Consider the following 16,505-nt stretch of genomic DNA (forward strand, 5'->3'; position numbering starts at 1 on the left):
TTCTGAGTCAGCCGAGACCTCCTGAAGCCAGCAAGGTGAAACTCCCGAGGCAGAATAACGGAATTTTCTGAGGCAGCCGAGGTCTCCTGAAGCCAGCAGAATGAACCTGAGGTAGAAAAATGGAATTTCTGAGGCAGACAAGGCCTCCTGAAGCCACCAAGGTGAAACTCCCTAGGCAACTGAAATTCATCCGAGGAAGACAAGCCAAAATTCTCTGATTCTCGTGTGAATCCTCCTGGAACAGAACAGTACCATTTTCCAAAGCAGTCCGATGGTTCTGAGCATATCTCCCTCAACTTTTTTTGGGTGGGTTTATTAGAGATTGTGGTAGACCGAACCTCTTGAGATAGTCGCAGGCCCTGAGACAGATTTAGAAGGAGATTCCTGAGGCGACTAGAAGGCGGAATCAGCAGATCCTGGACAGAATCAGTTAGCAATCTGAGGAATTCATCCTTGACTAGTGATCCCTGGTTAATCTTCCTGTAGCAAACTCAGCCTGAGGATATTCATCAATTCTTCTGTCCAGAGTTTGCAAGGGATTACTAGCTATTCTTGTCTGTGAGTTTGTACACAGTCCAGGTCATTGTTAGATAGGACTCTGTTTTCATTGGTTACATTCTGTTTTCATTGTTATTTACTGTTGATTGGATGAATTACAAATACTGTTGGATGAATTATTGCATTATATTTGATTAATTGAGCAGTTGTATTATTGTGGTTCATATCATACTGTACTATTAAAAAAATTGCTTGCCTCATTACTGAATGGACAAAAGAATATTTATTGAAAAATCCTAGTTGTCTGAGGTAAAAGTTAAAACCCTAGGGTGAAATTTCCCTAGGATATTACACTCTTGTAAGTAAAATTGTCTGACTCAGGCCACTTTTATGGGCCAGAGGCCCACAGCCTGTGTCAAGCGATGTTCATTTGAGCACACACTTATTTACAGTATAAGATACCTAAAAATTCAAACTATTTAATGCAATTACCTTCTACGTTTGTTTTGGAAATGGAAGTGAAACTAATATCAAACCAATGTTTTTCCATAATGTTTCTATATGGTAGTTTGTGAACTTGCAATTTGCACGACCAATTTTTCCTGAATCCTGGTTTTACTCTAGCAGAACTAGGTGTTCATGCCAGTTATTTCTAACTATAAAAAGTGGAGTATTGACGAATGGATTCACAAATATGTGTACTCTTTATTGATAACTGTACCATTTACTGCATCATGATTACAGTTATTTACTTGGTTGCGATAAAATAGTCCAAATTTTCTCTCTGTGCAGAGATTTCTAATTGTTGCATTTGTTTTGCAGGCTGTGGAACTATGGTTAGTTGATAGGGCAGTTTTGCCAATCGAGAATTCATTGGGAGGAAGTATACATCGTAACTATGACCTGCTACTCCGGCATAGATTGCATATTGTTGGAGAAGTGCAATTTGCAGTGCATCACTGCTTGTTAGGGGTTCGAGGAGTGAAAAGGGAGGAGCTTCACCGAGTTCTCAGCCATCCACAGGCAACTAGAGGATATACATTGTTCCGGATTTTGATTAGTTTTATGTTTTGTCTCTTTTTTTCTGCAAGTCTGTTGATTGCTCCAACATTTTTCAGGCCCTTGCTCAGTGTGAGCATACATTGTCAAAGTTAGGTGTTATTAGGGAAGCTGTTGATGATACTGCAGGTGCAGCACAGGTCAGTTGGTTTGTGTTGCTACCGTTTTAAGCTGTTTTAATATTGTGATTCTGTATGTGATAGACTAGAAGTTTGAAATTTCCTTTTAAGCTGGTGATTTTGTATTAGTAGATTAAAGAAATCAGCCTTTATAACTAATCTTTAGATTAACACATCCCCTTATTGCTAATCATTAATCTTTAACATAGTGTTTAGTTTACACTTAAATTTTCCTTTTGCAGTTCGTTGCTCTAAACAAACTCCGTGATACAGGAGCAGTAGCTAGTGCTAGAGCTGCAGAGATCTATGATTTGGACATCCTTGCAAAGGATATACAGGTAGGGAGTCTTGTATGATGTTTTCCAAGCTAACAAAGAAAATTCCAACCAAGTCTAGACATTTGACGATGATGCTATTCACTTGAATGTTGATCGTTTTGTATTATCAGGATGACTGCGACAATGTTACTCGTTTTCTAATGTTAGCGAGGGAACCCATAATACCTAGAGTGGACAGGCCTTTTAAGGTGACTATATTTGGATGGCTCTGTAAATTTTAATTTTCAACTTATGGTAGTAAAATCTTTGTTTCCCTAAATAAACGTGGTTTACTAGTAATGGATCTAGTGCATCAGTCATAGAATCTTGTGAGTAAAAATTAAAAGACTGAAATAATGTAAAATTGATTATGCTTTTGTTGACATACTTCTGGTATAATGACTTCCTTGTGCTTGTGATTTTATCCATGCTATATCTCCAGACAAGTATAGTTTTCACACTCGAAGAGGGACCTGGGGTTCTTTTCAAGGCACTTGCAGTATTTGCCATGCGAGATATCAATCTCACTAAGGTAACTGACTAAGCATTGGAACAAACTTTTACCAGCCATTAAGTAGTTTGGTTTTAGTGTACTTTTGTTGGATTTTATATTTATTGGGAGGGTAAGGCCATTTATTTTTGGTTCTGTGATTATCATTATTCCAATAAATTAAAAAATGCTTCATGTGTTTGCTAGAAACAGTGTTAAGGCATAACATGCAAACCATTGATTTTTCTTTAGGAATCTAAAACATTTTTCTTTCTACAACGTGAAAATGCCCACTGTCTTACCTTTTTTGTGGCATTTCCTTTTATCCTGATGCTGCAAAGTTGCCCATCCCCAATCTGGGAGAATATCAATATGAGTAGCCAACTTTTAGCAATCAATTTGGAATCCTTCAGCTGAGAGGCCACGAGGGGTAACTGCCTATTCTGCCAAATTCTCCCTGTACTTGCACCTGGCCCCTACTACTTTTGCAAGTACAGGTGCACAAGTTAGAATCGCAAGCACAAGCATGCCATTTGAGAGACTTGAACTCTGACGGGGCCTTTAGAATCACCCCGCTTTCTCTGATGTGGCGAACCACCATTAACTGCTGCCTTACCTTTTGTGTAACACCTCTGCGGTTCAAATATCCAAGAAGCTTTTCTTTCTTGCATGCATAATTGCTTCCTTTTTAGAATAAAAAACTGTTATCTCTTAATGTCAAGAGAGTTGAACTAAGTCTGGTTTTATTTTTATCCCTTTCCACATTGTGATCTTCAATTCTTTTAGAAGGAATCGTTGTTTACTTTTTATGACCAGAACATAAACTTTTTTTTAATATATTTTTTAGAAAAACATTCAAAAATTCCAGATGCTCTCCTGAACAGGGTCCTGGCTGACCAAAGGTTAGGATTTGACAACAGATGTGATCATGCTATGAGTTTTGAGAGGCTAAGTGACATAGCTCAGTTTCATGTCTATCTGGGCTGGAGACCCTAAATCTACCAAGTACTATCCCAAGACATGCAATGAAGTTGCTCTTGTTCCCTCCACAATCTCTCCAAAGGGGTTCACTCCTAACATGGATCTTGTGATAAAGTTGTGCATTCTCCATTTGTGTTACTGAATTCGTTGATCATTTTCAGCAACCTATGAATAAGATGTGTCTGGATGGCTTTGTTGTCATCTTCCCCCACGTCAAAGGGAAGGAAGTTTATCAGATTAGAGTAATAACAGACGTCATTGCTGCAAAGACTTTGTGCTGCTGACCTGTCTCCACTGTAAGATCATCTGTGACTTTACCTTTTTAAGGATGTGTTTGAGGAAGAATCTCTCACACGTGCGAAAAGAACTAGGGCTAATTCTCTTGCAGTAAGGCCGAATTGCAGTCACTACAAGAAGTCAAATCTTGGTGTCACATCAGTCTAGTATACAAGCCAAATTGACAAGGAAGGAGAACTAATACCAGCAAAGGAAAAAGAAGGAAGAATTCACCATATTCTCACTCACACGTGTGGCCTAGGGTGTCTGCAGTAAGGCTGAGCTGCAGTTCCAAAATATTGGTCAAAGGAGAAGTTGTATCTGCTATGAGGCAAGTTTGACTTGGGTTGAAGGAAGTTCATCAAGGAGCAGTTTGACCTGGTTTTGGAGGGATCTTTCGTCTAGTGTCATAGGTCTTGGAATTCATCATCTGAACATTCTATAAGAAGAGAAGAATTCTTGTAGGTTTTCCTCTCAAGAGGAGAGGTCTGGGCCCTGGCTAGCAGCCTACATTTTGTGTCTTCTTGTATCATTGTTCTTTATTGTTTGGTAGCTCTTTGATGACAAAGAACTCAATAATAATCAAGTAAAGAAGAACTTACTACAAGTACATCAAGTTAAGTAAAAGATCTTCACAAGTAGTTATCAAAGAAGATAGGGCAGCTCATAATCTCTTAGAGTACCACTTTCGAACACTATGGGGTGCCGATTCTGCATAAGGACAGCTCATATTCCTTAAGCATCACATTCTAGCACAAGTGGCTGGGTGAAATCAGGTAAAGCAAGCACAGGGCAAGTGTTCATCACCTCCTTCATCCTCTTGAATGTTTCCTGTGCTTTCTCTGACTAGTTGAAGGCTCCCTTTTTAGTGAGGTCTGTAAGAGGAGCTGTTAACTATGAAAACCCCTTAACAAATTTCCTGTAGTAAGTGCAAAGACCAAGGAAGCTCTTCAATTCATTGACATTCTTTGGGGTGGGCCATTCAGTGATTGCCCAGATTTTCTCCTGATGCACTTGTACTCCATCATGACAAATCACATGCCCTAGATACAGCATCTCCGTCATACTAAACTCACACTTGGACTCTTAGGCATATAATTCCTTCTCCAAAATTCCCAGCACGTCGTCCAAGTGCCTCAAGTGGTCTTCCCATGTTCAGTGATTGCCCAAATTTTCTCCTGATGCACCTGTACCCCATCGTGACCAATCACATGCCCTAGATAGAGCGTCTTGTCATACTAAACTCACACTTGGACTCTTAGGCATATAATTCCTTCTCCAAAATTCCCAGCACCTCGTCCAAGTGCCTCAAGTGGTCTTCCCATGTCTTGCTGTAGACCAATATGTCATTGAAGAAGACCAACAAGTACTTCTGCAACTACTTATTGAACACATGGTTCATACAAGATTGGAAAGTCATGGGTGTGTTGGTTAGCTTAAATGGCATAACCAAAATCTTGTAGTGCCCATAGTGGCACTTGAAAGCTGTCTTTGGGATATCTTGCTCCCGAACCCAAATTTGAAGATAGCTAGAACGAAGATCAATTTTTGAAAAATATTTGGCCCCTTTCAACTCACTCATTAACTCATTGATCTTGGGAATAGGATACTAGTTCTTGATTGTTTTCTTATTGAGAGTAGTCTATGCACATCCGCAAGGTGCTGCCCTTTGTTGATTTCGGGTAGCTTCGGATGTGCTCTAGCCATGAAATTTGGTGGAGAGGTTGGGGCACATGAGATCTCCAATACCCGAAAGGGTTTGGGCAAATTCTAAACAGTTCAGGGGATATTAAAATAATTAATATTTTTAATGGAGTCCCTAAGTTTAAACTTAGGGAAAATAAAATATTAATGAGTATTAATATGAATCTGTGTTACAGTGGTTCAAAAGACATGGATCAAACCAGATCTAATCTTAGCCGTTGATTAGGGACTTAATCTCGACCGTTGAGATGTCAACAAGAAAAGTATAAGAGGAGGCTTGAGGGTCACTTGCAGAAGACACCAGAGTGATCAATCATTCTATTCTCTAGAGCGGGGTTTGCTAAGAGAGATAGAACCAGTGATCAGTTGTAGCGAGGGGCATTGAGTACAGAGGATCAGAGAAGGCAGAGATTGTGTCGGGAGAGCAACGCAACAACCAAGGAGGGTGACGCAGAGCCAGCAAGGGCTCACGCAGGGCCATGTAGAGGCAGCCAAGTGTTGCGCAGAGCATTAGAGGGGCCAGCGTAGTTGACGCAGAGGCTCCCAGAGTTGACACAGGGCTTCCTGGGGCTGATGCAGGCCAAGAAAGGCTGATGTAGGGCCAGTGTGAGACAGAGAGGGGCTGACATAGTCCAGATTGATTAGACGCTGTGGTTGCAGGAGTAGTTTTGTGCTGAGGAGCTGTCGGAAGGTTTTTTTGGGGTTTCAGCCAGGAGATTTCTCTCAAACTATGAGGTATAGCTGGTAAGGAAATTCTCTGTTGGGTAGCCCAGTTATGACACCCATATTGTACTATGATATTGCTTAATAAGAAAACCCTTAGATAACTGCACTGGTTTTCCCGCATTGGGTTTTTCCGGGGACATTGGTCCAAAAATAATGGTGTCATGTGGTGTGTTTGTTCTTGTTTCTTTTAGTTGCTGATCTGTAATATGTTGAGCATGCACTAGTGTTTATTTTCAGTATTTACATTGTAAATAACTTGTTAAGGAAAATAGCAAGTAGGTAGGAATAAATCAGATAAAGTGCATGGAGGGTTTTTAACTAAGTGGAGTTAGGAACTTCAACATGGTAATAAATCAGATAAAGTGCATGGAGGGTTTCTAACTAAGTGGAGTTAGAAACTTCAACATGGTATCAGAGCGTGATTGCAGATCACAGGAGGACTAAAAGACATCAGCCGAGCAGAGTAATAGCAGTAGAAAACAACTGTCCTGAGGTGAAAAAAGCTGTTTCTAGCAGCGCAGAAGCTAAGATGTGTGACGCAGAGCCAGCCAGAGCCGGGCAAAAGAAGCCAAGAGTTGCGCAGAGCCTTAGAGAAGCTAGTGTTGCTGACACAGAGGGCCAGAGGGCTGACGCAGGGCATCCCATGGCTGACGCAGAACCATTTAGAGTGACGCAGAGGCAGCGTGAGGCAAAGAGGGGCTGACACATTTCACAGAGAGGCAGTTGTTGGGGTCTAGAAGGCTGCAGGAATATTGCAGAGTGGAGCTGGTGAGGTACTCTAGTCAGAACAGTACCTGACAGAGCAGGGCGAGAGGAGTTGTTATCGAGGGTTTCTAGACGAGGAACCTGGATCAACAGTGCAGTTGCACAAGACGATCAGAGTAGGGGGTATCTTGACAAGAGACAGAAGGATTTCCAGGAGGGAAATCAGAACTCAGAGGGAGTCCACAAGAGAAATTCCAGACGGGAAGTAGAGACTCAGAGGAGTCGAACAGAGAACTTCCTGGAGGGAAGTAGAGGAGCGTCATGGCACTACACGGGGTAAGGGACCAGGATAGATTGGATGGAGCATCGAACTTCGTAGTCTATAAGGCTAGAATCTTATAAGTGCTTGACAAGAATAGTGTCAAGAACTTCGCCTTGAAGGTTATAGCTATCCCAGTCGACCCTAATGATAACGACAAGTACGAAGAGGCGATGGCGAGGGCCAAGTGCATTATCCTTGACGGGGTCAAGGATCATGTGGTACCACATATAGTTGAGAAGGAAACGGTAGTTGAGATGTGGGAGGCTCTCAAGAACCTGTACAAGCATACTTTTGTGCAGAGAAGAATGATGCTCGAGAACCAAATGAGGTCGTATCAGATGAAGAAGGGTCAAACGATTGACTCCTTCCTCGGAGGACTGAACGAGATCCGAGATCAGTTGACTGCTATAGGAGCGACACCAGATCAGGAACTTATGGTGAGGACAACCCTGAATGCTGCCTCAGAAGAGTGGGAAGTGTTTGTCCAGAGCATCTTGGGCAGAGGGACTATCCTACCTTGGGACGAGATATGGCCAGCTCTTCGCCAGGAAGAGATCAAACGACAGTCAAAGACAGGTAGCAGCAGCAAAGGGATCAAGGTCAAGCAGGAGGAGGAGGATGTGGCCCTAGCACCTGAGGGAAAGAAAGAGAAGCAAAAGAAAAAAGATCTCTCCAAGATCAAGTGCTTCCATCGTGGGGAGATGGGTCATTATGCGACCCAGTGCCCAAGGAAGAAGAGTAAGGGAGAGTCTTCCGAGACTAAGGCAGTGCCAGCACGGACAAAGAAGGAAGTTTTGACAGACGATGATTGTGCCATGAGTGCACACACACCACTTGAGTGAAAGGGGGGAGACATAGAGCTGTAGTCAGGAGGACTATAGGCGATGAGGGGTAGGATCCTTGAGGTACCTAGCCTCTTGGATTAAACCTTGCTACAGGAGCCCCGACGAGGAGTAGCAGGACTGGTTGAGTGGGTAAAGACAGATGCGGATGGAGCGGCAGAGAGAGCTACATTGCAGGAGTCCCGAGACAACGCAGAGCTAGCAGGTTGCAGCAGTGCGAGAGGCACATGAGTGTTGCACCAGTGCAGGAAGGCACATCGAGCTTTGCAATGGTGCGAGAGTGCAGCAGCGCAAAGGTCAGAGAGAGGGAGCACTTGTCAGCGGCAGAGGGAGCTTCAGCATCAGTGGGTGTTTCTAGCCCAATAGGGAGGTCAGTTACTTACTTCTTAGTAATTGAGTTGCAGTGCAGCAGTGGGCAACACGATGCAGCATGATGAGAGGAGGTGCAGTGCGGATGCAGTGCTGGGAGAAAGGACCAGCAGCAGCACGGATGCAGAGGGAGCTGTCGTATAGATGCAGTAGTGGCAGTGGCAAAACCATGGCCAACAATACAAGAGGCAATAGTGCAGAGGATGTTGGGCAGGAAGGCCTAGCATCATCACAGGTACCAATGCCAGATGATCAGAGTAATACTCAGTGAAGAGTATTGTTAGAGCACAATCCTCGCTAAGAGGGAGTGTTGATTTGGAGTAGCACCGGATGTGCTCTAGCCACGAAATTTGGTGGAGAGGTTAGGATACATGAGATCTCCAATACCCAGAAAGGGTTTGGGAAAATTCTAAACAGATCAGGAGATATTAAAATAATTAAAATTTTTAGTGGAATCCCTAAGTTTAAACTTAGGGAAAATAAAATATTAATGAGTATTAATATGAATCTGTTTTAGAGTGGTCCAAAAGACATGGATCAAGCCAGATCTAATCTTAGCCGTTGATTAGGGATTTAATCTCGGCTGTTGAGATGTCAACAGGAAAAGTATAAGAGGAGGTTTGAGGGTCACTTGGAGAAGACACCAGAGTGATCAATCATTCTATTCTCTAGAGCGGGGTTTGCTAAGAGAGATAGAATCAGTGATCAGTTGTAGCGAGGGGCATTGAGTACAGAGGAATAGAGAAGGCAGATTTTATGCCGGGAGAGCAGCACAACAGCGAATGAGGATGACGAAGAGCCAGCAAGGGCTCACGCAGGGCCACGCAGAGGCAGCCAAGTGCTGTGCAGAGCACCATAGGGGCCAGCGTAGCTGATGCAGAGGCTCCCAGAGCTGATGCAGGGCCTCCTGGGGCTGACGCAGGCCAAGAAAGGTTGACATAGGGCCAACGTGAGATAGAGAGGGGCTAACGCAATCCAGATTGGGTAGACGCTGGGGTTGCAGGCGCAGTTTTGTGCTGAGGAGCTGCCGGAAGGTTTTTCGGGGGTTTCAGCTAGGGGATTTCTCTCAAACTGTGAGGTATAGTTGCTACGGAAATTCTCTGTTGGGTAGGCCAGTTACGACACCCAGATTGTACTCTGATATTGCTTAATAAGAAAACCCTCTGATAGCTGCACCGGTTTTCCCGCATTGGATTTTTCTGGGGACATTGGTCCAAAAATAATGGTGTCATGTGGTGTGTTTGTTCTTGTTTCTTTTAGTTGTTGATCTATACTATGTTGAGCATGCAATAGTGCTTATTTTCAGTATTTACATTGTAAATAACTTGTTAAGGAAAATAGCAAGTAGGTAGGAATAAATCAGATAAAGTGCATGGAGGGTTTCTAACTAAGTAGAGTTAGAAACTTTAACATCCTTCTTCTTAGCCATCACCACCGAAGAAGCGAACGGACTATAGCTCAAGTGGATATGGCCCAACCTCAACGACTCCCATATGGCCTTCTCTCTTTCATCTTTATAAATCTTGGGATGCTGATAAGGAGTGGTTATTACTGCCTGCACACCCTCCTCAAGTTCTATGACAATTTCAAAACCTCTATGTGATGGTCTACCTGGAGGAATGTTAGCAAAAGCTTTATGACGTTTACGAAGCAATACCTGTATGTCATCTGAGTGCTGTCATGGCTACTCTAGCTGCCTGTTGTCTGTAATAAGTCATACAATCTCCATGTGGTTGGACGATACAAGCTTTGGCGGGTATTTATGCATGGCTCTTAAGACTACCCTCCAGCCATCTACTGGGTCGTTGAACTCCATCTCCATGTTCTGTAGGTCTGTGGTGTACTTCCCAATGTAGTAAAGCCACTTACACCCCAACACCACGTTAACATCCAGTACATCCAGCACAAAGAAGTCATTTGTCACTATAGTTCCCCATGGGGAGCTGTAGCTTGGGAATGTACCTGTTGCAGTCCATCTGATGTTTCCCTGGTATGACGACTGTAAAACCATCAAACTTCGTAGTAGTAATTCCCCTCCATTGCACCAACTTTGCATTTATGAAGTTGTGAGAAGCTCCATCGTCAACTAGTACTATCATCTTGTGCCCGACATTAACTCCTCTAACTTTGAAAGTGTGATATCTAGGGAATCTTGACATAGAGGCAAAAATAGGAGCTTTTTCCCTCTGCATGCGAGAACTCACCTCCAACAGTCTGGTGCATCCGCCCCTCTACCTGTCCCCTGTGTTGGTCCCTGTATTGGTCCTTGTACATGCTCCTCACCCCCATCGTCACTGTCACTCTTCGAGTACACCTCAATGGAGTGGGCCTTGGCCTCTTTGTGTTTGCTAGTGCACTTCTGCCTAGTGCCCATGGTTTATGACAACTGAAACAAAGTTTCTTCTTCCTCAAATCTTTTCGGGTCTCCTCATTCATCTTCGGCTTCTCGGTCCACTCCTTTTGAAAGGGGCTAGACCTCTTTGCCCTTCTGAGGGAAGGAAGGTTTAAGAGTGAATTAATTTTTGGAAGCGACATCTTGTAAGTCCTCGATTTTGTTGATTGCTGCACAAAGTGTGGTGGGTTCAAAACTCTTGACCCATCCGTAGAGGTTCTGCCAACCCCTCTATAAATAACATCACCAATTTGGCCTCTGAATTATCTATGACCATGACGACCAACCTTTGAAACTCTGTAATATAAGCCTCTAGACTACTTGTCTACTTGAGTTGTGCCAAATCTCTAAAATGAATCTCCAGATGCTTCCTATCAAAGCGCTCAATAAGCCTCTGAGTGAACTCTGTGTATGAGGTGATGTTGCTATGCCCCAATGTTACTAACCCATGGTAACACCACTCATGAGCCTTGCCACCCAAGTGTAGTATGGCTAGCTTAATAGCTTCCTCCTTAGTCATCTGATGTAATTGAAAATATGTATCCAACTTTTGAACCCATGAACGAGTTGAACACTTGGTTGACCCATCAAAGTAGGGGATGGTCACCTTCCCCAAAGTTTTCTGTAGCTCCTGATTCTGCTTTGAAACCCTCTAAAGTGGCTTGGGTTTGCTTTTCAATTGAAGGTGGTAGAGATCAATGAAGTTCATGGTAGACTGCAACTCTCGTCCCAATTCCCCGTACTCCTCCATGTACTCCGTGTTGTCGCGCGGATTGACACGACAACGCTCAGACCGGGGGCTGTCACTCTGATCCCCGATCCCTCCGTTTAAGCCTGTCTCCCGCGGTAAGGGGGGTAGTCCCTGTGAGATGATGAGACCAACTGTCGACCAGTTGGTTGGGAGACACGAGACATGATTAAGATAAGCACTAAAAAAAGATTTAATTAATTGAGCAGACCAGTGCCTTAAGAGATTGTGGTTAAGACGATTACTTGTTAAATGATATAAAAAAAACATGGACCATGAACAGCGATCATCTATCATCAGCTAAATCACAATGCTCTTAGAATGATGAAAACGATATCCAACAACTGAAAATTTAAAAAAGATGAATGCTTTAAACCACCACGAATCATAAACCATTAACCAGATATCAACTTCGCATCTCGACTTGAAAATTCAGATCTTAGCGTGAAAGATAATAATTCCCGAAAAATAACTGGATCTGACAAAGAAAAAATTCCACAAATTTTTTCGATTTTTTTTTTTTTTTTTTTTCCTGAAAATAAAACAAACTTAAAGTAAAAATAAATTAAAATCTAAATACAATCTATGCTAACCTAAAACTTAACTATAACGATTAAAACTAAGTCTAAAGTCAAGAAAAATAAAAATAGATCTTTTATTTTTTATTTGTTTTTTATTTTTTGATTTTTTATAAAAATGAAAATGTTAAAAAATCTAAAATTTATAAAATTCTAAACTTAAAATCTATCCTAAACATAAATCAAAACCTAAATCTAAAAAACAACATTAAGTTAAAATCAAATTAAAATCTACGTTAATTTAAACTAAAATCTAAAATTAAAATCTATAAAACAAAACTATAATTTTTTTTTTTTAAATCTAATGAAAACTAAACTAAACGCATATAAATGAAAACCTAAATCTAATTTAAATCTAAAATCTAACAAACAAAATCTAAAAAAAAAAAAAAATTAATATCGTGACTATATAAAACCCTAAACAAAACTAAAAAATTCAAATTAAAATCTAAATTAAAAAATCTACGCTAGCCTTTTTTGTTTTATATTCAAAATACAGTAAAAAAAAAATCTAAAGTAAACGAAACCAAAGAAACTGAGACGTGAAGGCTATTACACAATGACAAAATCGAAACACTTGCAGACATATAAAAAAATTTACCTTGCCCGGTGATGGATGTCGCGATTTCCAGCTCTCGACGCGGGTTTTTCGACAGCAACAAGAAAGATTCGAGCACGCAGAAAGGAATGACGAGTTCGATTTATATGGGCACGTTTCTTAGCAGAGGGATTTGACGGCGGCTTTGAAGATCGATTTAATATCACCTGCAGATTACTTGGCCTGAAATCTTCGACGGATAGCTGATTTACGATTTGAGATATTTCGTGGTTAACCTGAAGTTCCCATCGCTGCCCACCGCTGGTTCGATGCCGCATTGATGCACTGTCACGCTTTGGCATCTACGTGTTTCTCTTGGCATTGTGCTGTGACAGATACGGATTGGATCAGGCGAACAATGAAATGTAATGGTAGCGTGGAGGAGATGCATACGTAGGTCAACCGGATGAAGATTTATGCTCAGCAAAACTCATAAATCACGTTTTTTCTTGCTCACGCCGTCAGAAACCCTGCTTTCTGTGAGCTCATTTAAATATAAATTACGCCATTGTTTTGGACCGATGAGCTGCCTGTAGATACAAAAAAACTGAGAACCCTAATCAAAACTGTACCAAGTAAAATCTTGAAACCCTAGATCAGAAAGTTGAAACCCTAAGACAGCTAATTAATTTACAAATTGTGGCCCCTGAAATGCCAGATTTAGCAATAATAGCAGCAATATTTTCGAAATATCAGAAAACTTGAACTTTGCTGTGAACATAAGGCAAAATCTCTCATGTAAAACAGAAAATAAACTCTTAATGATTAACCCAGGGCCAAAATCAGCTAGGCTCTGCAAAGAAAAGCCTGTGGGAGTCGGCTGGTTCAGCCCAGAACTTCCCCAAACGCCCACAAATACCCTTCACCTAAAGATTTCCTGCACACCTCAAGCAAACATCAGTAAAGAGGGCAAGAAATGCTGCTAGATTTCAAGAAATAATGGAGATACCTGCCATTATTTCAGAAACCCTACAACATTCAAACCCTAGCACGTGAGCAAGATACCTGTACTCACAATACTCTGAAAACAAGCTATTATTAACTGCTGAAAACTGAAATATGCAGAAAACTAAACATCTCACAGCAATTCCAGAGAGTAACACCAGCCAGTTTTGAACCCCAAAGTCTTCTTTATTAATCAGAAAATCAGATTACAAGAGAGCTTTTTCAGTACAGACTCACAGCTCAGATCCACCTGAAATGACCCCTAGCACCCTACTTAAAGGAAATGCCTCCAACGGCTAGTTCGAGTGATCCATGTAGAAATGATCTCGACCGTTGATGAGGATCAAGACATCTCTTGATCTCATCCGTCGATTTATTCACTTAAAATATTATTATTTTATTAGTTAGGGTTTTTGCTTTATTTTTGTTTCATTTTTTAATTTTTACTTATTTTATTATTTTTATTCATTTTTTAATTCATTTTAAAATGGATCATCGAACTAAGCCTTCGGAAACATCACCTAGGACCTAGGACCTAGGACTCATGAGGGGATTTAAAACATTTTTCGACCCTCAGGACACATTACATCATGACTTTTACAATTTACATCTCAAGGGAGAAAACCCCTTTAACATAGACCCTCACAAATCACCCAGTTCTGCGACACAACTATAATCTAGCAGATCAACACACTAGGATTCTCCTAAAATTCTAATGACAAAATCAATCCCGGCTTTGGGGTCAGGTTTGAAGGAAAACTCTGCCGATCCGTGGATCGGTGAGACGAAAAACCTTCCGGGACGTAGATTATCATCAGAAAGTTAGGTCCACCTAGGCAAATTACATACATGACTCATGTCTGCTAAGATTATTTACAATCAATACATGCAGACTGGGTTTACAATCAAAAAGATCAAGTTGCTGATGATGGCAGGATGGCACAGACATGCTGATCAGGTGCTGCCCCTTTTTGCCAAGAAAAGGGGGACGTACTGCATGGGTAGTTGACCAGTAGAGGTCAACATCTGGCTCTACTTGGGGACACGTTGCTGCTTGCAGGTATGTGAGAATCCAGAATCTGCATCCATACAACACAAAAATAAGTAGCGTCCATCCAAAAAATCAGCATATACATTAAGCACATAAAAGCTCTTCATTTATTAACTATCTAATAACATGAAAAGTAAATCTAATCCTAAGACAGAAATGAAACGCTGAAAAGACGAGGAGTAGAGTTAGAAATACAATACAAAAAATGCCCCACGACATCAGATGTGTTCAATATAGTGCATACTGAGCATTTGCCTGCTTTCAGGCAAATCTGTCGGCTGCTTGTCGGATGTGCCATGTCCAATTTTGCATATGGTAGGACTTTTTCCTATCCGAAAATCAAGCAGCTCGCGGCCGTCTGATGCGTCAAATCTTCTTCTCATTTTCTTCCTCTTGCGCTTTTTCTTTCTGGCAGGATGAATTACTGATGAGCTGGAACTTTTTGTCTCGAAACTATCAGATGAAGTATGCGTGATATGTCTCTCTTTAGCCCGCATCTGATCTTTATCATTCTTAAGTCCATCTTCAATCAACCATCTTTCAAATGAACTAATAACCTCCTCATAATAAGATGGAGCTTGTTGCAACAAATGAGAAGGCTCCTGATCTATTGATGTTATCTGATTTCTTTCATTTTCAAATTGCTGAAACTTTTGAACCTGTATTCTAATGGCATCCATCTGTCTAGAGTGTTCAACCTTTATAGCACTAATTTGTCTGGCATGATGTTCTTCCATGTCTTTTATTACTTTAACATTTTCTTCCTTTATGTTCATCAAGCAATGCTGCATGGAATTTATTTCTTCTTCATGATTCGCTTGCATGTTTCCAATTTCTGTTTCATGTTTAGTTTTCATGGCCTCAATTTCCTTAGCATGCTGATTTTGCGTGTCCTCAATCTCCTTATTACGTTTTTCCAGATGGGTGCGTAAAGTTTTAACATCATTGATAAGATTAGTTTGGTTGCTTTCCATATTTTTCACCAGCATCATTAAATCTTGTATTATTTGCTTTTGCTCTTCCTTTTCATTGTCATTTATCCCTGATTTTTCACTATCATGAACTTGATCTGCAATAGTTCCGGTTGATGACACATTCTGATCTTGAACTCTTTCTTTCTGTTGCACAATTTTAGGGGCAGAAGGCAAGCTGTTTGGACTATCATATCTATCTTTAAAAGCATTGAGAATGTCCTGTAAAGAAGTGAAAAAATCATTAGGAAAATTATTAAACCAATTCAAGGCATCACCCTCTAATGAATGGACAAATAGACACATCTTGAAATCTTCATGATTATATTGAGGAAGTCTACAATATATGGTCATTACACAAGTAAACATGTTTAAATGATGTCTAACAGCAACCGGATCATCATCCGAGAACTTAAATAATTTAGAAATGGCCTCTTTCGGAAGATCATGGAGATTATTAGTAAAATGACATGGTTTACATGAATAATCCATGATGAACAACAAGGGATCAAATGGATGATAGAAAGAGATTTCTGCTCAAGAGAATTAAGAGATGAGAGAAGTGGAGTCGCCACTTGAACAATGAATCTGATTCTAGGATCCAAAAAGTAACCACAAGCAGATATGAGGAAAGCTTCTTGTCTGGGAAAAAATGCGAAAGTGGAGTCGCCACCCAAACAGGAAACAAACCCAAGAGGCGCTGCTGACATGTGATGAAAAGATGCCAAAATACTGAATCTGCCAGCTCAACTGAGAGATGAGAAAGATGAGAAGATGAATGATTGTCGTTTGAAACACCGAGAACAAAGTGTCC

At 41.1% G+C, this 16,505-nt stretch overlaps 1 protein-coding gene across 1 annotated transcript in view; it reads left to right on the forward strand.

The window, feature by feature from the left end:
* The window catches only part of LOC149184542 (arogenate dehydratase 2-like), a 193,294-nt gene that overhangs the window by 60,495 nt on the left and 116,294 nt on the right, over positions 1-16,505 (forward strand). The window contains exons 3-7 of the mRNA XM_089417588.1: positions 1,321-1,521; positions 1,617-1,697; positions 1,919-2,014; positions 2,125-2,202; positions 2,436-2,525. Of these exons, the coding sequence (XP_089273714.1) occupies positions 1,321-1,521; positions 1,617-1,697; positions 1,919-2,014; positions 2,125-2,202; positions 2,436-2,525 (546 nt within the window). The remainder of the gene's footprint in view (positions 1-1,320; positions 1,522-1,616; positions 1,698-1,918; positions 2,015-2,124; positions 2,203-2,435; positions 2,526-16,505) is intronic.

This window comes from Pinus tabuliformis, chromosome 3_2, assembly GCF_031772625.1.
Source record: "Pinus tabuliformis cultivar Carrire ecotype Pingquan chromosome 3_2, CPIR1, whole genome shotgun sequence".
NCBI lineage: Eukaryota > Viridiplantae > Streptophyta > Pinopsida > Pinales > Pinaceae > Pinus > Pinus tabuliformis.